This window comes from Muntiacus reevesi, chromosome 18 (assembly GCF_963930625.1).
Source record: "Muntiacus reevesi chromosome 18, mMunRee1.1, whole genome shotgun sequence".
Taxonomy (NCBI): domain Eukaryota; kingdom Metazoa; phylum Chordata; class Mammalia; order Artiodactyla; family Cervidae; genus Muntiacus; species Muntiacus reevesi.
Genome location: NC_089266.1, coordinates 10,377,505 through 10,405,229, shown reverse-complemented (window position 1 = coordinate 10,405,229; position 27,725 = coordinate 10,377,505). Strand labels below are relative to the sequence as shown.

The window sequence follows — 27,725 nt, the reverse complement described above, 5'->3', positions numbered from 1 at the left end:
TGTCTAGGTTGATCATAGCTTTTCTTCCAAGGAGCAAGCGTCTTTTAATTTCATGGCTGCAGTCACCATCTGCAGTGATTTTGGAGCCCAAGAAAAAAAGTCTGTCACTGCTTCCATTGTTTCCCCATGTATTTGCTGTGAAGTGATGGGACTGGATGCCATGATCTTAGTTTTTTCAATGTTGAGTTTTAAGCCAACTTTTTCACTCTCCTCTTTCACTTTCATCAAGAGACTCTTTAGTTCTTCGCTTTCTGCCATAAGGGTGGTGTCCATTTGTTTAGGTCTTTTAAAATTTGCCTCAACAATGCTTTTGTAGTTGCTGTGCCAGTCTTTTACTTCGTGTGTGTGTGTGTGTGTGTGTGTTGTAAATGGAATTGTTTTCTTAATTTGGTTTTTAGATTGTTCATTGCTAGTGTATAGAAATGCAATTAGTTTTTGTATATTGATCCTGTATCCTTAAACTTTGCTGAATTTGTGTATCAGTTCTAACAGGTTTTTGTGTGTGTGTGGATATGAATTCCTAAAGATATTCTATGAGCAAAATCATATTATCTGTAAATAGAGATAATTTTACTTCTTTCCTTCAGTCTGGATGCCTTTTTGCTTGTTTGCTTTTCCTTGTCTAATTGCCCTGAATAGAACCTTCAATAGAATACAAGGGGTGAGAGCAGACATCCTTGTCTTGTTCCTGATCTAAGGGGGAAAGCTTTCAGTCTTTCACCATAGAGTATGATGTTAGCTGTGGGTTTTTATAGATGTCCTTATTAAGATTGAGGAAGTTCCTTTCTATTTTTAGTTTGGTAAGTGTTTTCATCATGAAAAGGAGTTGGATTTTTGTCAAATGTTTTTTCTGCTGCTATTGAGATGGTTGTGTGGTTTTTGTTCTTTATTAATCTGATGTATTACATGACTTAATCTTCATATGTTAAACCACCCTTGCATTCCTGGCATAAATCGCACTTGGTCATGGTGTATAATCCTTTTTAGATGTTGTTGACTTTGGTTTGCTAGTATTTTGTTGAGAATTTTGTGTCTGTCATGAGGGATATTCACTGGGGCCTAGAATGCCATGTTCTTGTGAAGTCTGTCTCGTTTGGGCATTAGAAACTGACTTAATGCAAAGTCCAAAGAAAAACACACCAAAGAGAATAATAAATTTCTAAGGATTTTTCAAGAAATAAAGGAAAATCAGCATATTTTAGGTACCTGTGGCACATCAGATACTCTCCTTAGCAGCTTTCCTAAAGTCAAGGGGAAACAGGGAAACTGGCTCTTGGAGAGTGAAAACAACAGAAATAGAGGCTAGAGAGCAGGTAACCCAGAGAGAGGAACCCAAGGAGGCAACTGCATGGAGAGAGGGCCTTATAAGGTAGAAAGGATGTGAGCTGTCCAGTTTGCCTGAGATATAGTGGGAACATATAAAGGGGTATAACTTGATTGAAAATGTCCTCCTAAATCCATATCTGCCTGGAACCTCAAAACTCGGCTTTATTTATAAAGAACATCTTTGCAAATGTAATTAGTTATGATGAGATCATTCTGGATTAGAGTGAGTCCTAATCCAATGACTGGTGCCCTTATAAGAAAATAAAACAGAGACACAGAGATCCACACCCAGAGGGAAGAAGGCCATGTGAAGACAGAGGTAGAGACTGGAGTGATGTGTCACATGCCAACGAAAGTCAAAGACTCCACCAAAAGCTGGAAGAGGCAGGTGAGGATCATCCCCAAGACCTTCACAGGGAGCTTGGCCCTGCTGACACTTTGATTTCAGATTTCTGTCTCCAGAACTGCGAGAGAGAAATTTTTGTTGCTTGAAGCCATACAGTGTGATGCAGTGATACAAGGAGGTGTGGGCAAAAATGAGCTGATAGTACCTTGCACCAGGTTGAGGACTAGGGCTTCACTGGTGGACAAAACCTGATTGCTGGCAGTTTCAGATCCAGGAACATGGGGCAACAGGGAGCAGTAGGTATGTTTTCAGGGGCATTCTTTAAGAGATAGTTTTTAAAATAGAGTTTTTTTTCCCTCTATATCTTCCTTTATTTTCTTTTTAAGTCATTGCCTTTGTCTCTGGAAGTCACATACCATAGGAGTCAGGAATTTGAGCTTTGGATGAGCCATGCCTGGTCCATCCCTGCTCCGCCATTTACCACCTGTAAAATTTGAGGATGATGTTCCTGGTCTCAGTCTTCTTAGCTATAAAGTGGGGTTAATAATATCTCCTTCATAGTGTTAGTATGAGAAAATCTTTAAAGCAATCAGCAGAGCTCCTGGCACACAGGAAACCTCAAATAAATGGTAACCGAGATAATGATTGGTTATTGATACCTCACTTTTTCCTTTTTTTTCTTTTCAAAATTATCTTTATTGGTTTTACAATATAAAGGCTCATATGGACTTCTTGTTTAAAAAAAGATGGAAAAAAAAAAAAAAAAAAAAAAAAGATGGAAGATCAACTTATTATTTCTGAGTATCAAAGTGATAGATTATTCTTTTTAGAAAATATGTAAGATAAAGAACAAGATGAAAACAAACTATAATGCCACCTAGAGATGATTTTTATTGTCATTTTGGTGTAGTTTTCTATTTACCTATTTATGTAGATATAAAATATTTATAAATATACATTATATACAAAACTATGTTGTATCATATTTTATATAATTTTCACCCTACTTTCTTGATTCAACATAATAGCATTTTCTTTCATCATTAAATACTTTAATAAAATGTTTCATACTAGCTTAATGGTATTGTATCATATGCATGTACCACAATATATTAAAATATCCCTGGGACTTCCCTGGTGGTCCAGTGGCTAAGACTGCATACTCCCAGTGCAGGGGGCCAGTTAGGGAACTAGATTCCAGATGCCACAACTGAGAGTTCACATGCTGCAGATAAAAAACCCCATAAATAAATAAATAAAATATTTTTAAAAGCTTAAAAAAATAAAATATTCCTTATTGTTAGAAATCTAGTAATCATATTGAGTATTGGTATTTTTTACAACTTTATTGAAGTATAATTGAGTTACAATAGCTGCATGTATTTAAAGTGCACAATTTGCTGAGTTTTGACATATGTGTACACATTGTGGTTTCCATTTCCATTTCTTTTGTGATCAATAATGTCTTATTTGCCACCTTATTTGGCGAAGTGTATTTTCAAATCTTTTGGCAATTTTAAACTTGTTTGTTTTCTTTTTACTGGGCTTTGAAGGATCTTTATGTATTCTGAATATAAATCCTTCATCAGTTATATCTTACAAATATATTTTCCCAGTCTCTGGCTTGACTCTATTTTTTTAACAATGTCTTTCAAAGAGCAGAGGTTTTTCATTTTAATGAAGTCCAATTTTCACTTTTTTCTTTTATAGATCATGCTTTTGGTATCACATCTAAGAAATTTATCTAACAACACTATTGAATTTTAAGAGTTCCTCATACATATTCTGAATACAAGTCTTTTATTGGATATGTGTGTCATGAATATTTTCTGCCAGGCTGTGGGATGCATTTTTGTTTTCTTTAATGATGTATTTTGAAGAAAAGAGTTTTCAGTTATCTAATCTATTATTTATTTTACGTTTTGTGGTTTTCGTTTTTTACGAAAACTTAGCCTATTCTAAGGTCACAAAAATATTCTTTTATGGATTCTTCTAGTTTTACAGTCTTAAGTATTATATCTATGTCTGTGATCTATTTTGAGTTAATTTTTGTTTATAACATAAAGAAAGTGTTGATGTTAATTTTTTCATATATTCAGGTATCCAGTTGATCTAACAACATTAGTTGAAAAACTGTTCTTTTCTCCATTAAATTGTTTTTGCATTTTTGTCCATTTTTTTTTTGTCGATTATATTTGTCTATTTCTGGGCTCTCTATTTTTTTCCATTAATTAAAAAATTTGCTCTTTAACCAATACCAAACTAAACTGATTACTGTAGTTTTTAATAAGTCCTCCAACTTTCTCCTCTTTTTGTAGTTGTTTTGCTTATTCTAGGACTTTTGTGTTTCCATATGAATTTTAGTGTCAGCTTGCCAATTTCTACCCAGAAAATTTTTCTGGAATTTTGATTGGAATTGTGTTGAATTTATAGATCTATTTGGCAAGATTACCATCTTAACAATGTGACCGTTTCAATCTATGGACATGGTATAGCTCTTCATTTATTTAGTTTTCCTTTAATTTCTTTCAGTAAGGTTTTGTGTTTTTCAGTGTAAAGGTCTTGAATGTCATTTGTTGCACTTATTTTAAATATTTTATATGGACTTTTTGCTACTGTAAGTGGAATTTTTTATTTTTTACATTTTCCAATTATGTGTTACTAGTCTTTAATAATGCAATTAATCTTTGTACAATAACCTTTTATTTTTTTAACTCTGTTAAATTCACTGATTAGTTCTGAGTTGTTTTGTAAATTCCGTGGGATTTTTTTCATGTAAACAATTATATCATCTGCAAATGGGGAGTTTTACTTCTTCTTTTCCAATATTTATGAGATTCAGTTTCTTTTCTGTCTCTTACAGAGCATCAGTTCAGTTCAGTCGCTCAGTCCTTTCTGACTATTTGCAACCCCATGAATCGTAGCACGTCAGGTCCCCCTGTCCATCACCAACTCCCAGAGTTTATTCAAACTCATGTCCATCGAGTCGGTGATGCCATCCAGCCATCTCATCCTCTGTCGTCCCCTTCTCCTCCTACCCCCAATCCCTCCCAACATCAGGGTCTTTTCCAATGAGTCAACTCTTCGCATGAGGTGGCCAAAGTATTGGAGTTTCAACTTCAGCATCAGTCCTTCCAATGAACACCCAGGACTGATCTCTTTTAGGATGAACTGGTTGGATCTCCTTGCAGTCCAAGGGACTCTCAAGAGTCTTCTCCAACACCATAGTTCAAAAGCATCAATTCTTCAGCACTCAGCTTTCTTCACGGTCCAACACTCACATCTATACGTTACCACTGGAAAAACCATAGCCTTGACCAGATGGACCTTTGTTGGCAAAGTAATGTCTCTGCTTTTTAATATGATATCTAGGTTGGTCATAACTTTCCTTCCAAGGAGTAAGCATCTTTTAATTTCATGGCTGCAATCACCATCTGCAGTGATTTTAGAGCCCAAAAAAATAAAGTCTGACACTGTTTCCACTGTTTCCCCATCTATTTCCCATAAAGTGATGGGACCAGATGCTATGATCTTAGTTTTCTGAATGTTGAGCTTTAAGCCAACTTTTTCACTCTCCTCTTTCACTTTCATCAAGAGGCTCTTTAGTTCCTCTTCACTTTCTGCCATAAGAGTGGTGTCATCTGCATATCTGAAGTTATTGATATTTCTCCTGGCAATCTTGATTTCAGCTTGTGCTTCTTCCAGCCCAGCATTTCTCATGATGTACTCTTCATATAAGTTAAATAAGCAGGGTGTCCTTACAGAGCACAGAGCCTCCCAATCACAGGGGGAAAAAATTCAATCTCCTACCACTGAGTGTGATGTGAACTGTAGAATGTCTGCAGGTGCCCTCTATCAGTTTGAGATGTCCTTCAATTCCTAGTTTGCTGACAGCTTTTCTTCTGAATGAGCATTGGACTTTCCTCAGAGGCTTTTTTGTGTCTATTCACATTAAGTGTTTTTTGTAGGTAACTATGGCTGTTTTCTTAGGATCAATACCTGGAAAAGAAAGTAAAGGGTCAAAATACATAAACATTTTTAAGGCTTTTGCATTTGATTTCCAGATTGCCATTGAGAGAAATTTGGCCAGCGTACAGTGCCCCCAGCCATGCAAAAGTACTTCCCCAAATCCTTACCTACACTATATTTTATAACCTTTAATTATTGCCAACTTCATAGCCCTCCCCCTAAATTGTATCTTGCTTCCATTTGCATTTATTTCATTACTCTGAGTATGAAAATGTTATTGGTTATTTATATTTATTCTCTAGTGATTGTTTTTCATGTCCTTTTTCCATTTTTTTTCCTGTTGGGCACTCATTTTTAAAATCTTTACATACCTTTTTTCATACTAAGGATATTAACCTTTATCATATATATGTCTCAGTTTGTTCTTTGGCTTTTCATTTTTTTTATAAGATTTTATTTTTTAGAGCAGTTTTAGATTCATAACAAAATTACGAGGAAAGTACAAAGATTTCCATACGCCCCCTGCCCCAACAACATGCAAAGCCTCCCCATCACCAACATCCCCACCAGAGTGTTAGGTTTGTTACATTTATAACAGTGACACTTCATTATCCCCCATAGTTTACATTAGGATTCATTTGGTGTTGTACATTCCATGGGTTTTAACAAATGTATAATGACATGTATCCACCACTATAATATCATACAGAGTAGTTTCACTGCCCTAAAATTTTTCTGTGCTCCACCTATTCACTCCTTCACAGTCCCGATCTCTGACAACCATTGATCCTTTTACTACTATCTACATAGTTTTGCCTTTTCCAGAATGTCATAGAGTTGGAATCGTATAGTGTGTACCCTTTTCATATTGACTTATTTCACTTTTCTCCATACCTTTTTCATGGCTTGATAGCTCATTTCTTTTTCTTGCTGAATACTATTCCATCATCTGGATGTACTGGTTTGTTTATCCATTTATCTGCCAAAGGACACCTTGGTTGCTTCCAAGTTCTGGCAATTAGGAGGGGCCACCAAAGGGCAGCATTAATTTCAACCTCCTTCCCCCAGTCCTCCCCACCTCTACTCCACATGCACACACCACAACTTCTAAAATCACATGCCCTTCCCAAGGCGCTGTGTCCTGTGCACCCCATGGGACAGGCTAAGGTTTACAGAAACCAGATCCAGGATGGACACTCACTCTGGCAGAGTCCAGGGTGAAGGCTTCTGCTCCCCTGCTGTGGTGGAAGGACTGGGGCCCTAAGGGGAAGAACCCTGGAAAGAGGGCCCCACACACACCTTCCGGCAGCAACTTGCCTCTAGGCAAAAGTCTGCTTAAACCCTTTTACAACTCCTGCGGGGAAAATTATTTGCATTAATTAATTGACTAATTAATTCCAGGCACTATACTTGTAACCTACAGCTGGGGTTCCATTGACATACTGTTCAACTGACTCAAAAGGCTTAGAAGGAACAAAAGCAAGAGCCAACTTAGAAGTTTGGATATTTAAAAATGTTAGAGTCTGGCCACAATGTCTCTTTGACCTTGAGAACCACAATTCAATAATTTTGGAGGAAGGGAATTCCCAGCCAGTGGTTAGGACTATGCTTCCACTGCAGGGAGCCTGGGTTGGATCTCTGGCTGGGGAACTAAGATCCCACATGCCTCGAGGTACAGCCAAAAAAAACCCCCAAAATAATAATTTTGGAGGTTTCTTCCCTCCTGTTTGAGCTTTTTCTGAAAACAGACACTTCCCGTATGTATCAGTTATCTGTAGCTCTGTAATGGAGGACTCCAAAACTTAGCAACTTAAAACCACTGTGTTTAATTTGTTCACAGTTCTTCTGGCTGGACTGGGCCAAGTCTAACCATTCTACTGGGCATTCTGGGGCTTTCTCAGGCAGCTGTCACCAACTGGGGGCTCAGCCAGGTACAGAGTCTGACATGGACTGGTCCATGAGGTTAGGAGACTGTGGTGCGTCAGCTGGATCTCTCTCTCCTTGTGGTCACTCATTTGTACCTGCGCTTCCTTACATGGTGGTTCAGTTCAGTTCAGTCGCTCAGTCGTGTCCGACTCTTTGCAACCCCATGAATCGCAGCACGCCAGGCCTCCCTGTCTATCACCAGCTCCCGGAGTTTACTCAAACTCATGTCCATCGAGTCGGTGATGCCATCCAGCCATCTCATCCTCTGTCGTCCCCTTCTCCTCCTGCCCCCAATCCCTCCCAACATCAGGGTCTTTTCCAATGAGTCAACTCTTCGCATGAGGTGGCCAAAGTACTGTGAGTTTCAGCTTCATCATCAGTCCTTCCAATGAACACCCAGGACTGATCTTTAGGATGAACTGGTTGGATCTCCTTGCAGTCCAAGGGACTCTCAAGAGTCTTCTCCAACACCACAGTTCAAAAGCATCAATTTTTCAGCGCTCAGCTTTCTTCACAGTCCAATTCTCACATCCATACATGACCACTGGAAAAACCATAGCCTTGACCAGACGGACCTTTGTTTGGTGGTAGGAGTGTGCCAAGCGGGAGAATGCAGAAGCCTCCTGAGGCCAGGCTTTGGAGCTCACAGGATGTCACTCACACCATATCCTATGGGTTAAAACCACTCAAAAGACTAGCTCAGACTCAGAGGTGGAGGAATGGACACCACCCTAGGAATCTGAGGCCATATTTAAACTCCCAGCTCTGTGCCTGACATTGCTGTGATTGTCAGGTAGTCAACACATCTGCTATGTTTTGTGATGACAGAGTTGACTTTTCTTGTTCATTTCTGTTTTTGCATGTCGGTGATCCTCAGAAAAAAATTGCTGTATTTCTTAGAGTTTAGCATCTTCTAGCTGTACCTATAAAACAGTTTTAACTTCTAGCATATTGAGAGTTATTGCCCTAAATAAACCTTCCTTATAATTTTAATGTACCACACATAATAATTTTATGAACAAGCCAGGTTATATGCAGCACATATGAATATTCTTAAAACCAAAGTGCTTTGCATGTGTAAAAAGATAAAAAAAAATAAAAATTATACATATTTCAAATTTCCCAAGATTTTATTTCCATTTTTTTCTATGACTTTAAAATTCCCAGATATTTAAAATTTTCATCCCAGGTACGGGTGTTAAATCTCTGTGTCCTGTGCCAGGCCTGTGCTGGGAACTGGAGATGCAGAAGAGCAAATGAGATACAGCCCTTAACCCCATGGCAATGGATCTTGAGGCAGAAACAGATGTGGCCCTTGGTGACCTAGATGACTGTACAGACATCTGCTACTACAGGCCCGAAATAACGAAAACCAAGGCTTCCATCAACTTTGCTCCAGTTTGAATGGTGGAACCCCAGCTGTAGGTCCCAACACAAGGTCTTGAATTAATCAATCAATCAATTAATTAATGCAAATAATTTCCCCCACAGGAGTTGTAAAAGGGTTCAGGCAGACTTCTGCCTGGGGGCAAGTTGCTACGAGAAGGTGTTGTGGTCAGGCAGCCCTCTCTCTGGGGCTCCTTCCCCTCAGGGCCTCAGTCCTTTCACCACAGCAGGGGAGCAGTAGCTTCAGCCAGGACTCTGCCAGAGCCAGTGTCCATCCTGGATCTGGTTTCTGCAAACCATGGCCTGCCCCGTGGGGTGAGCAGCACGTAGCATGTTGGGAAGAGCATGCAGATTTTAGAGAATCGTGCTGTGTGTGTGTGTGTGTGTGTGTGTGTGTGTGTGTGTGTGTGTGGAGTGGCGGTGGGGAGGGCTGAGGGAGGGGGGCCTGGAAATAATGCCACCCTTTAGTGGCCCCTCTCTGGCTGGGCTTGGAGGTGAGCCCGGATGGGCCGGCCCAGTCGGGAAGCATGCCAAGCACATGCTCTCTGGCCACTGCGGCCTCATTGTTCAATAAGCAGATTATGAAATGCTGCGAGAAGCTGCATGGTGGGGGGCTGTCTTCAGCCCTGCGGCCTGCCTTGTTTTGCAAACAATCATTGCACAGCGCAGCCCGGTCAGGGTCCCCTCGGGAGGACAGGGAATCCGTCAGCCTTTTTGGGGCTGAGTTTGTCGTGTGGCCGCGTGCTTCAGCTTGTCTGCCTTCCTCCCCGTCCGGCTATCTGTCTTCATCTGAGTCTGTTTCCTGGGAGACCCCAGGTGCCCCTCAGAAATGGGAGGACTTGGCTCCACCCACCTCCTTAGGCAGGTAGGGAAGAACAGCACACCAGGCTGCTGTTCTAGAAGCCGCAAAGGTTCTAAGGCCAGTCTTCCTCTTTGAGGAGTTTCTGAATTAGACAGATGGTGCGTGAACAATCCTGAGTAGCTTCCTTTGGAGACCTGGTGCCCATCTGAGGAAGAGGTGCCTTCAGAATAATTGCCTCCGACACTTTTATGTTCTTGGCTTAAACAGGAAAAGCGGGATAAAGTGATTGCAGTCTTAGCTCTGCAGGATGTTGGGGTTGGACCGATGTTTGCCTTTCCTCTGACTATATTTTAGCAGTCATCTGCTACAGTTTACTATGAAATCTCAAGAAACAGCATTTTACCTGCAGTGTAACTGATTCCATGAAATAAAATATTTTGCAACCGAGGGTCCAAATAAAACAATGAATTTTTTAAAGAGGCAGAATAAAAGAATGGGGTGGTATTGCTGAACTTTGAACTGAGAGGTCATCGAATACACTGGTGACGATGTGCACCACAAAGCTTGGGTTCAAATCCCAGCTCTACCACCTGCTAACTGTGTGACCTTGGACAAGTTACTTAACCTTTCTGAGCCTTAGTTCCTGTTATGTACAATGGGGATAATAACCACTCATTTCCTAGGATTATTGTGAAGATTATATGTGATAAAAAGCACGGGGCAAGTGGTTAACACAGAGCCAGACTCAACTAAGTGTTAACTGTTAGTATTAATAGCATTACAGCCGAAATGTTTCCTTATGGAACCAATATTTTTTCAGGAAAATACTGAACCAGTGTGAACCCAAGTGGAAGCCCCATGCTGTCTAAAATGGTCATGAAACAGGTTTCTTTTAGCCAGCCTTGAAAACCAAGGTGCCCAGCACCAAGCACTGTTCATTCTACTAGAAGGCCTGTTACCATCTTCACTTTGCAAAGGAGGAAACAAAGGTTCAGAGAGGCTTGCTAACTTCCCCCAGGGTCACACAGCAAGGGCTCAAACCCAGTCAGGAGGCCCTCAACTGTCATTATGACAGCCTAGTGCCTTTACAGAGGTAGGACAGAATTTGGTCACAAAAAGTGCTGTGATGGGATTCATTCATTCATTCATGGCTGTTCATGGAGAACCTCTCTGTGCACGATGTGCTCCGGTTTGTCTCTGAGCAGACACACATGTTTAAACGGTTTCCCCAAGCCCTCCCTGCCCTTCCCCCCATGACTGCACGACAGACACGTGTGGCCCTCACATGACTTGCTCCACCAGCTCCCCCTCCAGCGTGGATGCCCACCTGCAGTTCCCGGATGGCAGCGGCCTCCTGCAGCCCCCACGCTGGGATGAGCCGCAGAGGGCCGGCGCCCTGGAGCAGATCTGTGGTGTGTTCCGAGTGGATTTGGGCCAGATGCGCTCCCTCCGCCTCTTCTTCAGGTGAGGCCCTCTTGGCCATGTCCTGGAAGCTGCCTGTGCGCCGGCCGTGTCCCCAGGGGTCCGTGCTTGGGTCTAGGAGCCTGACGTTCCCAACCGTCTGCTTCCCAGCATCATTAGTGCTCTCTCGGCAGTGCCCCACGATGGCTGCCCCGCGGGAGCCGGGTCTGGGTAGCTCCCAAACTCTTTCCTCTGCCTTCAGCGTGATGGTAGCAGCTGTTGCTTGCGGCTCTGGTTTGGGGGAAGATGACAAACCAGGGTTACACAGACAGCAGTGGCTGCAGGCAGCTCCCGGTCACCCAATCAGAGGCCCAACCGCTCCATGCATGCTCAGGACAGGCTATGGCTTTCTAGAGGGAGGCGCCATTTCCTTCATGATGGGGGACCATCCCTTTCAGTCCCCCGCCTAACGGCCACCTCATGTCTCTCTTCCTGAAAGCTGCAGGACAGCACCAGCCAAAGACCAGTGCTTCAGAGAAGCAGTTGTGTCTCTGGGTGGGGGGTTCCCAGACCCAGAGCCCCATCTCGCCTTTCAGGGAAGGGCAGTCAAGGTCGGGCGATGGCCCCAAGGCATATATAGTGGACTTCCCTGGAGGATTTTTCCAGAGTGACTTCTATGCTCGATGGAAAGCCCACTGGAGGGGAGTCCCTTAGTGCCCACCCATCTGGGTTCCAAATCTGATTCCATGTCAGGGCATCCACCCCTAGGAGATGGATGATATGATATCATGATATCTCCATGATATCCAGGACAGAAGAGAGGATGTGACCTGGCCAGCAGGGGTGGGGACTGAAGGCTGCTCTGGCAGATCTCCCGGGGGCAAGGACAGTCCCACCTGGGGCCTCCCCAGGAGGGAGCTGCTTTGCCTTCTTCAGCAGAGGGTGATGGCTTCTGTGGGGGCATAATTCTGTCCGCTTCCTGCCAGCAGCCAAACTCCTGGGGGACTTTCTGTTTCCTGCCTCTGAGGTCGGGTGATAGAGGCCTCGATTATACTTGGAAATAAAAACCCATGTTTACATATTCATGGGTCTGTTCTCTTCCCCCCCATCCAATGGTCGCTCAGCGATGAGGCCTGCACCAGCGGCCAGCTGGTCGTCGCCAGTCGGGAAAGCCAGTACAAGGTGTTCCACTTCCACCACGGTGGCCTGGACAAGCTGCCTGACGTGCTTCAGCAGTGGAAATACTGCACGGAGACGCACCTCAAAGACCAGGTAGCCAGGGAGTGGGGAATGGGTGCTGACCTCCCCTCACGAGGAGGCCCTGACGCCACCCGGAGACATCTGGCTGCTGAGACCCCCCCCCCCTTCCTGCCTCGCCTCCAAGCAGGCCCAGGACACCCACTCTCTTCCTTGGAGTCCCAGGCCTCAAGGGTGTGACCTGTGGTCACTGGGGGCCAACAGAGCAGCAACTTTGGGTTTAAAACATGTGCCCAGGCTTCTGGTAAATGCTGTACTCCGCACTTGAAAAATCATGTTTTGACAAGGCTTCCTGCCATATTTTCCTCAATCTACATACAAATGTAATAAGAGCTCTTTAATTATCTGTTTAAGATAGTGTATGTGCTTATTAGAAACGGGCTGACTTTAAAATTCCTTTCCTTCCCACAGAGCCTCCTGCTGGCTTCCCTTATTACAGTAGCATGGCTTTTTTTTCCCCCTACATTGAACAACCTTTGATTTTTGAATTAAATGTCAGCTGCAGTTTTGCCCTGGATCCGTGACTGCCCGTGGAGACAACCTGACAGGCGGGCTCCCTGCTCGCAGAACAGCCATCCCTTTGTATGTGGCCAATCACATGTAATTTATTGCAGGCCCTCCCGGCAGAGGGAAGTTGGCCGTCCCAGGCATTAATTCCGTCTTTGCGGCGGGGCCGGAGGGAGAGTGGGGGGGAGAGGCGGTCGGTGGGAGTGGGCCGGGAGCCGGGAGCGCGAGGGGGGACCATGGTAAGCGGACGGTATTTTCATTTTAATTGCGTCTAATTACACTTGCCATTTAGGGGTTTGTATGCGGGGGAGAGGCGTCCCTCTCCTTTCAGAAGAGGGGAGGGGGGAAGGCGTTGACATCCCGCGAAGAGCGCGGGCTGGCTTCGAAAACCGAGCGTCTGAGCCACTGACACACACCCCCGACCCCCCGCCCCGACGGTCCTCGCGTCCAGCAGGTCGCCGACGAAAAGACGTGTATGCAGTTCTCCATCCGGCGTCCCAAGCTGCCGTCTTCCGAGACGCACCCCGAGGAGAGCATGTACCGACGGCTGGACGTGGCGGCCTGGCTCCGCCACCTGAATGCTCTGGGGCAAGTGGAAGAGGAGTACAAGCTCCGCAAGGTGAGGCCCGGCGCGCCCGCGGGCCCAGCGGCTTTGAGGCCAGGGGTCGGGGCCGCGCCCACGGGCCGCCGCCTCCGGCCGGGTTTCAGGGGCAGGGGGGCGGTCCGTCCGCTGACGCCAGCGGCTGTGTGAACTCGCCGGATAGAGCGATCAAAGCCGCTGCGATGAAAAAGCAACCTCCGGAGCGGGTTCTGGGTACCCCGCGACAGCGTGTATAGAAGAGCTCGCAGCCCGCGCCCGCGATTCCAAAACCGGGATTAAGGCCCTGACGTGAGAACGACAGGTTAATCTGAGCGCCGCACCAGGGGGGGGCATTGACATTGAAATGAGCCTGGTTTGTGTCCTGTATGGGAATGGGGGGCCGGCACTTTCCCCTTCTAAACATGTGCAAATTGCAGCGATCTGAATCAAGGCATCAGTTGTCAAGAAGGCGCAGCAAAGCCACCAAAACAGATCTCCGGGGACTTGGGGGTGCTTTGAGCGGTCCTGCTTTGGCCCCTCCCCAACTTTTGCCGCTTCCTCCAGGCCATTTTCTTCGGCGGCATTGATGTGTCAATCCGAGGGGAGGTCTGGCCCTTCCTGCTGCGTTATTACAGCCACGAGTCTACGTCGGAGGAAAGGGAGGCGCTGCGGGTGCAGAAGAGAAAGGAATACACCGAGATCCAGCAGAAAAGGTGACCGCGGCGCCCGACCGGGGCCCCCTCGAACCGCGGAGGGGAAACCCCCGCCGCCCCCCCGCCCCCCGGAGCCGCGGAGGGAAATGCCATTTGGAAAGGCAATTTGAGGTGCAATTCAGCATTGATAATATGTTCCGTGACCCATAGTTTCCTTGGAAAATGGGTCTCCCAGGACCGTGAGCGATGGGTCTGGATAAGTGCAGTCATTACCCCCGCTCCCGGCCCCGGGACTGGCTCTCTTTAGCTCGCATGTCAAGGTTTTAGAATTCTTTTTCAACATACTTAACGAGGCGCTGACATCCCACCACTGAACGCCAGGGTGGCAGCGGGGCGGGGGTCGAGGGGAGGGCAGCTGGGAACTGGGGTTGCTGAGGTCTATTGGACCTCCCTGACCCTGTAGTTTCGGTGAGCTCTCCCCCAGACGCTGGGACTGGTGAGGCCGAGTTAATTTGGGAAAGCCTTGTGCACAACGCCCCTACGCTGCCCGGTGTCAATGGCAGCTGGAGGGTTGGCCAGCGACCCCAGTTCCCATCTTCGAGCAGGGCGGAGAGGGGCGCCTCTGGCGGCCTGGAGCGGATGGGACGCTTGCTGACCCCCCAGCTGGCCCTCTGCTCCGTGCCAGGCTCTCCATGACCCCCGAAGAGCACAGAGCTTTCTGGCGGAACGTGCAGTTCACCGTGGACAAGGATGTGGTTCGGACAGATCGGAGCAACCAGTTCTTCCGAGGCGAAGGCAATCCCAACGTGGAGAGCATGAGGTACCGCCTACCCCCGGCCAGTAGGGTTCCTTCCCAACTGGTTTCACTCCCATTTGCCACCTCGGAGCCTTATCTCACCCCTCAGGTCTCTGCTGACCCTCTGGGAAGTAGACCAGCCACAAAAGCTTCTGCAGGGGTCAAGGATCTTCCTTCTAGGTTCAGTGCCCCAGAATCAGAGAGTCCTTAGTTATTTCAGACAATGTCAATGGGCCCCTTATTGTCCTAGTGACCCAGGGGAAGGCCTGGAAGCCCCTCCCAAAGGTACCAGCAAAGGCCCCGCCCCCTGGGCATCCACCAAGCCTAACCTTGCTTGGCCCACACCAGCTGTGAACCCGCCTGTCCCGAGTGTCTCCCTCTCCCATTGGGTGGTCCTCTGGGAGATCAAGTCTCACAGGAGCTGAGGCTGGCATCTTTGACGTTCTGCTGCCTCCTGGCAAATAATTGCACAAAATTAGAAGCCCATAAAAAAAGTCCCTGCCAGCCCACCCTTTGTCACAGGCAGTCGACCATTAAGAAAATCAGATCCACATTTCTCCTTGCTCTGCTCTAGAGGATTGCAGCCGGTGAGTGCCTAAGTGCAGCCCCTTACCTTTCCCCAAGCTCTAGAGATGATGCCGGGAGCTGCTCTCCTTCCTCTAAGATCAAGGTGAGGGATGGGGTCCGGGAGACCCCAGAGTCTCCAGCCTGGGGTTCTACTGGCCTGGACAACACACTACTATGTTATGGCCACCCTCCACTGACCTCCCTGCTCTCTGCACTGCGTCTCCAGGAGGATCCTGCTGAACTATGCGGTGTACAACCCAGCCATCGGCTACTCCCAGGGCATGTCGGACCTGGTGGCCCCCATCCTGGCCGAGGTCCTGGACGAGTCAGACACCTTCTGGTGCTTTGTGGGTCTGATGCAGAACACAATCTTTGTCAGCTCTCCTCGGGACGAGGACATGGAGAAACAGCTGGTGAGGCTCTCAGATGTGTGTGGCTTGGCTGCTGTGGGTCACCAAGCAGCAGGAAAGCCAAGGTGGGCCTTGCTGATGGACTCTGGGGGGCTTAGCCCTGGGCCCATGGACTAGGGCCAGCTCCCCTAGGAGGGACACACGCTGTTCCCAGGTCCCAGGACACATGCTGCTATCCCCACCTCACACTCCTGCAGTCCAGAGGCTCCTCATGTGGCCTCCCCGCTCCCTGCATGTGGCATCCTAACCCAGGTTCCCAGGGGGGAAGGGGTCACTATCACACCTGGCCCTGTGCTTTATAAAACATGTTCTCAGGTGCATCTAGGTCCCCCACAGGGGACATAACCAGGGTTCCGAGGGATGGGAATGGGAGGGGCTCTTGAAACCACCCTGAGCCCACTGGATAGTCGTCACAGCCCCACCTTGAGGGCAGAAGGCCTGTTGTGCCCAGGCAGTACTCCTCCCACCATGGCCCCCGCTAACGTACACAGACCAGGCAGCACTGAAAATTGGGAGTGAGGAGGCAAAACTGGGTGAGGTGGGGCCAGGAGGGCCCACTCTTCCCTTCCTTGTGCCCTCCAATCACCTGTCAGGTGCTGCTAGCACTAGGATGTGGTCTCGGGTCCCCAGTCTGAGAGATTCTCAGCCTGGAAGCTGATAGTGCAAGGGCAGGATGCTAGGTATGCTAGGGAGTGATACAGAAAGAGCTCTGGTGATAGAGAGGGAACCAAGACAGGAGTCCCAGTGTCCCCTTGGGCCAGGTTGACTCCACGGCACACGGGGTTTGGCTCTGAGCATTGCCAGGCCTGCCAAGACTTGGCTGAGCAGGGCTTTTTGGGCAGCGACACTGGGTGGCCCGCTCAGTTTGGTGGCTCACATGCAATGAGCCTGGAGCTGAATGGAAGGCCTCGAATGCCAGACCAAGGAACACTCCTGTCGACTAGCCATTGGGAAGCTGATGAGGACTGTGGATGGGAGAGCAGGACACAGCAGGGGGATTGGAGGAAAGGGAGCCAGGAGTAGGGAGATGGGGACGAAAGGGGAAGGTAAGGGGCACCAGAGTAGGGGTGAGGGGCATCCATGAGGGAGGGAGGAAGGGGGTCAGCTGCTTGCGTGGACTTGTTGACCCTGCTGTGGGCCACTGGGTGAGGAAACTGGCCAGTCTGGAAGGATCTTCAGAATCAGTTTCTGTGCCACCCCAGTGGCAGTCTCAAGTAGGAACAATGAGCTGTTTGTGTGGGAAGGGGCCTGTGAGTCACCAAGACCCCCCCGCAGGATCCCCCGGCTGCGATCTCAGCCGAGCCTGCTCACTCCCCGCTCTCTGTGTCGGCCCTGTGATGTCAGGTTTCCACGGTACCTGGGGAGGCAATTACAGGCTCTGACGTGATTCGCCACTGACGGCTCCGCAGCACATGGCCCCGTGACTCGTTAGCTGCTGGAGATCGATTTTACAACAGTGCTGGTGAAGTCAGCAGCCCAAGCCAGGCGCTGCCAGAAATAGCCTTAATCTGGTTCCACGTCACTGGGTGGTGACCTGAAGCACAGGAACTGAGCCTCTCGGGGTTCAGAAACACCCCCACCCTCTGCTCTGGATCAGCTCTGGGAGATGATGAATCTAGGTGATCAGAGCGGAAGGTGGTTGAGTGGGTGAGGGTGAGGGGGCGTTGTCAAAAGGATGCTTTGCTCGATATTTCAGGAAGGAGGGGGCATCAGAAACGGTCCATATGGTGCCTGAGAGCCAAAGGTCTTCCTAGCCTGACCTGCCACCCACCTCCTGGGCCACAGCAGGTTGCTCTTGCTGTCCCTTGCTACAGCCTCCAGAACAGTCTGAAATTTGGGCTAAACTGACCAAGACAGATGTGAGTCGGACTTCCAGGGACAGAACAGAATAAGTGGGTGCAGACCCATGAAGCAGATAGAGACCTCATGTGTGGCACACCTGCTCTGAGGGGTGGGGGGGGCCCCAACGGGGAAGGGCCTCGGCAGGAGGGGGCTTCTGGGGCCAGGCAGGCAGGCCTGCTCGGGGCTAGGGGGCTCATTCCTCTTGGCCTCGCCCCCAGCTGTACCTGCGGGAGCTGCTGCGGCTGACCCACGCACGCTTCTACCAGCATCTGGTCTCGCTGGGCGAGGACGGCTTGCAAATGCTCTTCTGCCACCGCTGGCTCCTGCTGTGCTTCAAGCGGGAGTTTCCCGAGGCCGAGGCACTGCGTATCTGGGAGGCCTGCTGGGCCCACTATCAGGTGAGCGAGGAGGGGCGCCCAGGGCTGGGGGCTGGGACAGTGGTCCCGCACCTGGCGTACAAGAAGGGCAGGGTGCCCGCGTAACTGGGCACCTCCTCTGGGGTCCCCTTGCTCCACCATCCCTGGCCCCTCACAGGCCACATTCAGCCCCTCACACGGCGACTGCCTTCTAGTCCCACGTGGCCAGCCTCCGACCCCGCATCTCGCCTCCCAAGTAACTGAAATCGATGCAAATTGCCCACTGACTGCGCTCATTACCACGTTCTGGGGCTGAGCACGCTCCTGTCACAACCAATCAGCATGAAAGACATTGCGGGACCGAGCAGGATGCTGGTGCCCACATGCCAGGCCCAGCACCCACCCGCCTGCCCACCTTGGGATGGCTCAGGGAAAGGGCCCTGAGATCCTGCTTCCCTGCTAGCCCCTCTGAGAGCCCAGGCCCCACCCACTGTCGCCTTGCAGGGACGTGATTTCCCCTTGCCGTCCTTCGTTATCAGCATCTCCTCAACAAATTCCCCTGAGAGGGCCTCGCGCTGGCCCTGTCACACGGCTTTAACGCCCAAATTAGCAACAAGCAGGCCATGTTAAAGGATAAGCAAGTCTCTCTGAATCCATCAGCCTTAAAAAAAAAAAAAAAAACAGTACTGACGCATCTGAGAGGTGGCCAGGACCATTTCTGCAAAAGCGGCCTCCATCCTTCATTCGGCAGCTGGCGCAGCTTGGATTAGACAAACCTTGCTGATAGATGCGCACGCCCACCGGCCCTCAGAAATGTGCATCAGCATCTGCCCTCCTTACTAGTGTCGAAGAAGGATTATGTTTGATAGAAGTGAGTCTGAAGAAGCCTGCTGCTGGTGCCACGGGCTGTTTTGTATTCATCCATCCTCGCCCACCTCCTCTCCTGCTCCCTCCCGGCCCAGGTCTGGGCTGCGTTTCCTGTGTGGATCAGCCTGCTCTGTGTGTACTGCAGAGTGGAATCTAGGAAGCACTGGCAAGGATGGTCCAAAACACTGGATCATATTTTTAAAAAAAATTGTTTCCGCTTTGCGCAAAGCCTCATCTCGTTTTTTCTAGCAGCAAATTTGCCACCTTCGGGACATCACATTTAGGCTAATGTTACATGTGAACCCAGAGCATCACCCAACAGATGGGGCCATTTCTTAGGCTAAATTTAGCCTCATTTGGCCACACCCCTTGATCAAATTAGTGGCAGGAGGTTGAGGCGGGGGACAGTAGAATGATGGTAGTGGGGGTAGGCTGATTCATTAGAGTGAGCTCTGGCGGGGGGTAAGGGGTGGTCACTACCAGCTGGTTTAACTTTAAAGTGTCCCCAGAGTGTGAAGGGCTCTGTTTTATTCATTTTTATACTTCCAGTTTGCCCTTGGGGGATGGCCTGCCCTGGGCCTGGTCCAGTGAACTGGGGTTAGTCTGGTACTGCTGTCCAGCGCCCTTTAGAATGTGCTCCACCTTTTCTTCCCCATAGACCTCTCCCAGAGGAGCTGGACATGAACCTTCCTGGAACTCCTCCGCTGTCCCCCCCACCCCACCCCACCAGCCCCAGCTGCAATTCAAATAGCTACAGAAGGATCGCTCTGAGCCGCAGCAAGACCATTCCAGATTAATTCAGAGGAAGGGGCTGGGCAGTCTGGGAATGGTCTTTCCAGAGTGGGTGGGATGTGCGGTGTTTGCTGCCCGTAACCTCTGCCTGCGCATCCAAGGCTCTGCCTTGCCCTGTTTGGGAAGGAACAGGGTTCTGTCTGGCTGGGTGGCCGACGTCAGGAGACTAAACACAGGCTTCCTGGTGGTCCTTGTCCTTCCTCTGCCCCCGGGAGCTAGTGTGACTCAAAGGCGGTGTGCCCTCAGAGCATCCGGGCTGGAGAGCACACAGGATGTACCCCGTGAGGACCAAGCGCCAGCATCCTGCTGCAGGCCCGGCCTTGCTGGGTAGCAAAATGTGAGGCAGCCTCCAGGGAAGGCAGCGGAGTCCTCAATGGGCCTGAAATCTGGTTAAAGAGGGTGGGCTCATTGTAGGGAACTATGGGGAGCTGCTGTGCTTGGCTCTGAGGCTCTCCTCCCCACTTTTCTTACCAACAAACCTAAGAGTCATCTCTGGGGCACAAGCTGGGACATTTGGCCTCGAGGCAGGAGCATAATGACCAGTGGGTGGCTGCCAGAAAGTTCTTCTTCCTTGATAGCATGTTCCACTACCCACTAGAGCGTGTTCTGACTCATCGTCTCTCAAGACCCCAGAATGGGTAGTAGCCAGGCTTCAGAGGAGCATGTTCTTTGCCCATGTGCTGGAGAGGCTCCTAGAGGGCTCTCCAAAGGGGACCAGCAGCCTGTTGGTGACTGGCCCCAGCATTGCCCTTTTGCACATCACAGCAGTCTTTGGATGTAGGTGCTGACACTGGCCCATTTGCAGGTGGGGAAACTGAGGAGGCTGCTAGGCTTGCCTAGGGCCACACGAACCCAGACGGCCTCACCTGGGAGCCCTTGACCCCACAGCTCTGCTTGTGACCTCTACCAGCAGTCAGGACCCAGGGCTGGGTCAGGGGCCTTATCTGAACCCACTCTCTACCCCCCAGACAGATTACTTCCACCTTTTCATCTGCGTGGCCATCGTGGCCATCTACGGGGATGATGTCATAGAGCAGCAGCTGGCCACTGACCAGATGCTTCTGCACTTTGGAAACCTGGCCATGCACATGAATGGGGAGCTTGTTCTCAGAAAGGTGAGTGTGGCCCCCCAACATGCAGCCCTGCCCTCCCTTATACAGAACCCCACCTCTACTTCCAGAGCTCCACCCCTACAGGGCCCCCTACAAGCTCCACCCCCCACATTTGTAGATTCCTGCCCACATGCAGAGCCCCGCCCCCACTCTCCATCCTGGGAGCTCCCCACCAAGGGTCAGCATGTATGGCATCTGCTCAGGGCACCCATCAGGCTGACAAAAGAGGCCCCTCTCCTCATGGAAGGAACAGATTACCCATTTTGACAGACAGGTCCTCCACCGTGAGGCACCTCACTCATAGCCCAGAGCTGAGAAAACTAAGCAGGAGGCTTAGGGAGGGGAGGTGGCCAACCTTTCATCCAAGGTTAGTGGGATAAAGGGGGCCTTTGCCACCTCCCTACTTCCCAGGCTCCTACTTCTTAAAGCTTTCTGGTGTTTTCCAGGGGCAGTGAGGAGGGCCTGGGGTTAGGGGTGGAGTGGGCAGGAAGAGGGCTTGAAGAAGTCCTGCAGGGCAGAGAGGTGGAGCCATGGGGCCAGGCTGAGCCAGGGAGGGACAGGGTGGGCCCTGTTCACCTTTCACATGAAGGCCAATAGGGGAGCCGTCTCTGGGTCGAGCTGCAGGGGAGCGCGGCTTGTGAAACTTTATAGCCCCTGCCTTCAGCTGGATCAGGGTGTTGAAAGGGGTGAGGCAGGCAGAGCCCTCGCCCTGACCTGGCGTAAGGAGCACCTTCGGGTGCTGACTGTTGTTGCTCTTGGATAACTAGCGGCCTGCTGTCCCTCATCATCACTGTCCTCTCTGTTTGCAGGCGAGGAGTTTGCTGTACCAGTTTCGCCTCTTGCCGCGGATCCCCTGTAGCCTGCATGACTTGTGCAAGCTGTGTGGGACTGGCATGTGGGACAGCGGTTACATGCCTGCCGTGGAGTGTACGGGCCAGCACCCAGGGTCGGAAAGCTGCCCGTACGGGGGTACCGTGGAGACTCCTTCCCCCAAGCCCCCCAGAGAAGGCAGGAAGGGTCCAAAGACGCCCCGAGAAGGCTTTAGTTTCCGCAGATAGGTTGGGCTCCCTGCGCTGGACGAGGGGTGAGGGGACCTCCGCCAGGTCCCAAGCATGGGGGAGGGGGTGGGAATGGGCGTGGAGGGGACAGGATGGTAGAAACGGAAGGAAAATGCCCTTGAGCAACATGAAGGGAAACTTTTCGTATTAAGGACAAAATTGGAGTCCGGAAGTGCCAGAAATAAAACCCGCCAGCTGCCCAGAGAAAAGTCAGCTCCCCAAACAGCAGGACCAGGATGCACAACCACCCTACCTGGAGATGCAGGCTGGCTGGGTTCTCGTGTTGCCCACCTTTGATGGATCTCAACACAACCCAGGAATTCCTCCAGCTTCGTCAGCCACCAAAGGGTCTTATTGCCAGGCATTGGGAAAGGCGGAGATAGAGACAGTAGGAGAGAGATAGCACTGGGGAGCCCAGAACAAGAGGGTCCCATCCAGGCCCAGAAACATCTTTGCAAACTGGGCACACCCCCTCATTAGGCTTCATTCTTTGAATGAATCAAACAGACTCCACAGCTTCTCCAGCCACAACTACAAAGCTGATGTGAAGACATCTGCCAAAAAAAAAAAAAAAGGCCCCACTGATTTCAGGGTAGAAAGGTTTAAGAGCAGAAGGCTGGGGACTTTCATACTGTCCATTTCAACATCTGATCCTCTTGGTATGTGAAGAAATATGCTGCCCATGAGCCTGAGTACGGGCTGTTGAAGTGTTGAATTCTTCTCCCTTAGTTGAAGAATCGTCTACATTCGGCAGTGTTGAAGGCCATTTTCACCAAATACTGCGACCAACTTGGGGTTGGATGGGTCGAGGTGTGTATGTGTGTGTGTGCACGCAAAATTCTCTGAAGGGAATCTGCAGTGTTTGAGGGAAGGGACACAATGTGAACTGACCAACCGAGACAAAGGCAGCTGAAAGTGCCAGAAACACTCCCACTTCCCTGTGGGGTCTGCGTTCTGCCGTGACTGCAGTTCTTCTGTAAGTCAGCGTCTCAGGTGGTCAGATGCACGAGCAACCACTGTACAATAGCCGTCACTCAGGGCACCCCTGCTTTCTGTGTGGGAACCAGGTCTTCCCAGCACACTCTCCCTGCTCCAGAGCCTCCCCAGCTGCTCCTTCTGGGATTTAGAGGAGGACAGACAAGGACACAGGAAGACTTCCAGCCAGCATAGAGGACTGGAGCTATTTGCACGGGAAGCCACCCTCTTGAACTGACAGGAACAAGGAGCCTGGAATCGTTGTTCCTTGAATCTTCCTGAACATCCTTCTAGGGAGAAAAATCCTTGAAGTGCTGAGAGTCATCACAGAGACACAGCCCAACCAAGGCTTCTTCCTGCCCTCAGCTTTTCTCACAGAGTGGACGCTGCTGGATGGCGCCACTTTAAAAAGTTGTTTATCAACAGGAAGGAGGAAGTTATCAGCCTCTTCCCTCCTCAGCTTCTCTGTGAACCCGTGTCCTCCAGCGGGCAGAAGACTGACACTGGTACTTCCAGGTTCCTGACACCTCTGTCCAAGAGCCTTTTGGGGAGACTGTCCTGGAGCCCCATCAATGCCCAGATCTTGGGGTACTGACCGTTATAGTCCAGCAGCAGGGTCCAGGCTGGATAGACTTCTCATCTGCTCAGCTTCTGGGAAAAGAGGATTGCCTTTCCATCCAGAGGATGGCTCCTGATCTATTATGGAGGTGGCTTGAGTTACATAGGCACTGTGTTGACCCTCCTCTAGAGACCACATCTCCATGAACAGGCATATCAGTTACCCATTGCCACAGTAATGCTGCATAACAAATAGCCCCCAAACATGGCAGCCTCAAATAGCATGCACTTAGCTAGCCCTTGGGTCTGTGGGGCAGCAGCTCCAGCTGGGCAGTTCTGGTCTGGGTTGGGCTATTAAGTCCCAACAGGGTGCTCACACATGTAGAGGTGTGTAGAGGTCAGATGTGGCTCTGCTCCATGCCTCTTGCATCCTTCCCACAAGCCAGTCCAGGCCAAGGCAAAGGTGCAGAATCAGAAGTGTGTAGGCACCTTCCCAAGCCTTGACAGATGCTACCCCTGCTCATCATCCCATTGGTCAAAGCCAGTCACATGGCCAGACTCAGCATCTAAGGGTGGGGAAATGGACCCTCCTCTGCAGTAAGAGAAGTCACATGCCTAGGGGCTAGGGATTCAGGGAGGGGTGAGGAGCCAGGTAGGGAGCTGGAATAGTCTACCATTACCGCCACGAAATCCTGGTCCAGATAACAGTTTTGGAACTCGCCTTTTACCAGGGGCATGACTTCCTCCTGAAGGAACTGGAGATGTCTAAGCAGGAAAAGAATGCTCCCCTCCCTTCTTCTGTAGCCAGAGTGCATCTGCACATTTTCTGATACCTTGTGCCTTTGGGCTGCTGGGTGGGGTGGAGGGAGAGGGGTCCCGGGTTCCCTTACTTTGAGGGTCCTGGGTGGAAAGCACTCATTCTGAACCTCCCAGCTCCCACAACCCCTCACCCTCACAGCTCCCCAAGACCTTGTACCAAGTGCCACCCCTGCCTTCACTGCTCCCACCTCGCACTCTGTGTGCTGGGCTGGGCCCCAGTGTGGTCTGGGCTTCGTGGAGCAGCCAGGACCTCAAAAAGCCGAAGACCTGGGTATATGGGCTCTGTGAGGTCCCGCTGCTCTGGAGGGATGGAGAAAGCCCGCCCTTATACGGCTCCCTTAATCTGGATGCAATTAGAGGAAACCAGCCAAAAACCCTGCGGCAGCTGTTGCCCCAGGATTATTCCCAGCCAGCAAAAGGCATTAGGGTGATAATTCAGTCATTAGACTTCTAGCCTTCCCACCACCAGAACGTGCAAATTCGGAATAATCAGCCCGGCACGGCCATCTTCTGCGATGCTGCTTATTTAACCCATTTTTTAAAAATGACACTTAATGTTATTGGCTGGTGTGGATGTGCACGCATACTTACAAGTTTCCCCACTGCTAATGTCTGTGCTGACGTTACCTGGTGTCGTCGGGGCCTCTGGGAAGAGAGGGCACCCTTGATGCGCACGTGCTGGCCAGGAAAGGGCAGAGGGGCACAGACTCACCAGCCAAGTGTGGGGTTCACCCTCCCAAGGAAGGGGAGACAATGGCAGAATGAAGGTGGGCGATGCACAAGCTGGAGAAACAGTGGGATTGGGGTCTGATTAAGTGCAGAGGGGAACAGTGTGCTATTCCAGAATGTTCTGACTTAAGTCCCAGCAGGGAAGACTTGGAACTCACAAATCAAGGGAATGGGTGTTCTTGAGCCAATTAGAGAGGGAGGGATGGGCAGGCTGGGGAGGACCCGCCTCCAGCCCAGTCCACCTCTGCAGAGGAGGAGGGTCTGCAGTCCAGAAGGGCAGTTCCATTGGCAGCCATGGTCTGGATGCTATTAGCAGGCAGCACTGTGTTGTCTTGATTGGACAGGACAGTGTCAGGCAGGACAGAGGTTTTTTAATCTAGGACCTTTGAGTTTTCCGTCAAAGCCTGCTGGGGGCAGACAGCTAGACAGGATGAAGATGCTGGTCCTGAAATGAGGGCAGAAGTGGCTGGCAGAGGTCCCCCAGCTCTGACCTTTGATGCAGAAATGGGGCAAAATCTGTGAATGGTAGTGGGGGGGCCTCTGTGACTCTCCCCGGTGTTTTGTGAGGTCCCTCTGAGCTCTCTCATCTGCGTCTTGTTTGGTAGAAATAGCTGGGAAGGGGCAGCTACAATAGAGGGAGCCTGGGTGGTGGCAGGAGGACCTGGGTTCACCCTGCCGAGGGAAGGAAGCCTCTTCCAGTTTGTCTGCCCAGCAGAGGCCCCTAGAGGCTGCCCTGCCTCAGAGGAAGGAGGCGGAGTGTCCCCGGGAAATCCCACACACACGTGCAGGGGTGTGGCTAGCCTGGGAGCTGTGCCATGAACCCACAGCAAGGGGAGGGAGCCTGTGGGTCTGGCCTGAGCCTGGGCACTTCCCCTGGAGATCCTGGGGAACCAGATGGCCCAGGATCTGATTAGCCTTGGCTTTCTAAGCCAGGCTGCAAGGCTCCCTCCGAGTGAAAGCATTCTGTCCTCAGCCATCCCTGGCTCAGAAGAGGGAACTGCCCCCACTATCGTGAAGCCTAAGAACAGGGCTCCCCTACTGAGGGTGAGCAGTGCTGTGTGGAAGGAAGACACTTACCTAGGGGTCAGGAACCTGGTTCCCGTCCTGTCTCTGACCCTTTCCAGGTGCATGACCTCCCCACCCTGAGCCTCGGTTCCCTCATCTGTAGAAAGGAAACACTGCCTCTGGCTTAGCCCACCTCACAGGACTAGCGCAGGGACTCTCCAGGTGAAGGTGTCATGAAGATGGTTTCCCAGCCCCGGGGGCCTCATCTGCCACTCAGGGAAGAGACCACTGACCTTGGCCTTGCAGCCTTGGCCGAGAGGCAGCGTGCTTCAGGAGTCAGCAAACCCCCTCCCTTCCGCACGTCCGCCTGACTGCGCGTCCGCAGCTGGGGGGACTCCTCTGTGCCTCTTCTGTGAAATTCACCCCATGCCACCTCACTCCTGCCACGGGGAAGACCCACCATGAGCCATGACCTTGGTGACCCCGAGAGACGTGTCTGTGTGCAGCGTGTCTAGCTCGGCATCAGGACGTGGCCCAGGCCTCAGGGTCCTCCCCTGGGGCTGTGAAACCCACTTGAGCCTGGGAGCGGGGAGGGGGCAGTGACCCTCTGAGACCGGCTGTGGAGACTGGAGAGGGATGTCCCTGGGCCTCTGGGGGTGGGGGCAGAGTGGGCATGCAGACAGGCTGCAGGCATCTGGTCGTTAAACACATTGCGCTCAATTTCTAGGTGGGAAAGTACGTTTCCGGTTGAGAGATCAAGTCACTTGGTCATCTTCTCTCCAGCACCTTGGGTTAGTCAGAGGGCAGGGTTTCTGTTGGGAAAGTTTAAAGAAATTTCCACCATTACCAAGAGATCACTGATGTCTGTGGCAAGCAGTTCGTTCTCTGTATTTTATTTTGTTTTTTAACTGTGATCGCCCGCTGCCCCAGGCTCGGGACTGGCCACTCTGACCGCTGGGGCCCCAGCGCCCACAGTGCTTCCGGCTCTCGTGGATCCCACTGCAAAGTAAATAAAATCGTGCTGACAGCAAACATATGCTCTGCGGCGCCTCTAAGAGGTCTGACAAGGTTTGTTAGGTCCAAATGTGGCAGGTTCTGGTGCTGAGTGAAGAGGGCCCCCATGGAAGAGTAAGGAGGGCCGGAGGGCTGGCCAGTGGCAGGCCCTCCTCTGGGGAGCCTGGCCGGCGGCCCAGGGGTCCGTCAGGCATCTGAAGGGGACAGGCGCTTGGCCTGCTAGAGGGGGTGCAGCTGCTTGCCTCCCTGATGGAGAGTTAATGGGCAAGCGCCCATGAACCCCAGTAACTGGGGGCCCTGAGACCAGCCCCAGCACCTGGAAACACACAGCGTTTTATTGAGAATTAGCTGCTAGGCCTCCAATTCCAGGAAAAGCCAGAGTCTTGCATTTGTAAACTTTTTGCGGAGGCAAAGAAGATGAATTTGACCTTGTTAAGGGTGGGGTTCAGGCATGGGGCTTCTCTCATCTCCATGCCCTGGAGCCCTACTGCAGGGAACATGCCCCAGGGATTACAGGGAGGTGAGCAAGGGGGCGGGTGCCCATCTGGTTTTGGAGAGTGCTTGTGGGTTGCGGGCTCTGGGCCCCAACACAGTGCCTAGGGAATTGCGAACGTTTTCTGTGGTTTTCTATGTGCCTTTCTGTCCTTTTGCCTGAGAGGGGAGGAAGGCTTA

General features: G+C 50.5%; 1 protein-coding gene across 6 annotated transcripts in view; it reads left to right on the top strand.

The window, feature by feature from the left end:
* Positions 1 to 27,071, top strand: part of TBC1D16 (TBC1 domain family member 16) — an 87,786-nt gene extending 60,715 nt beyond the window's left edge. For 4 of the 6 annotated variants that reach the window (XM_065909158.1, XM_065909159.1, XM_065909163.1 and 1 more), the window contains 9 exons: positions 11,058 to 11,219; positions 12,281 to 12,428; positions 13,372 to 13,539; positions 14,065 to 14,213; positions 14,839 to 14,973; positions 15,743 to 15,929; positions 17,987 to 18,166; positions 20,752 to 20,898; positions 21,705 to 27,071. In XM_065909158.1, coding sequence (XP_065765230.1) covers positions 11,058 to 11,219; positions 12,281 to 12,428; positions 13,372 to 13,539; positions 14,065 to 14,213; positions 14,839 to 14,973; positions 15,743 to 15,929; positions 17,987 to 18,166; positions 20,752 to 20,898; positions 21,705 to 21,953 — 1,525 coding nt within the window. In that variant the 3' untranslated portion in view covers positions 21,954 to 27,071. The remainder of the gene's footprint in view (positions 1 to 11,057; positions 11,220 to 12,280; positions 12,429 to 13,371; positions 13,540 to 14,064; positions 14,214 to 14,838; positions 14,974 to 15,742; positions 15,930 to 17,986; positions 18,167 to 20,751; positions 20,899 to 21,704) is intronic. The other 2 variants (XM_065909160.1, XM_065909162.1) reach the window with 2 other exon arrangements.
* Positions 27,072 to 27,725: the final 654 nt, after the last annotated feature.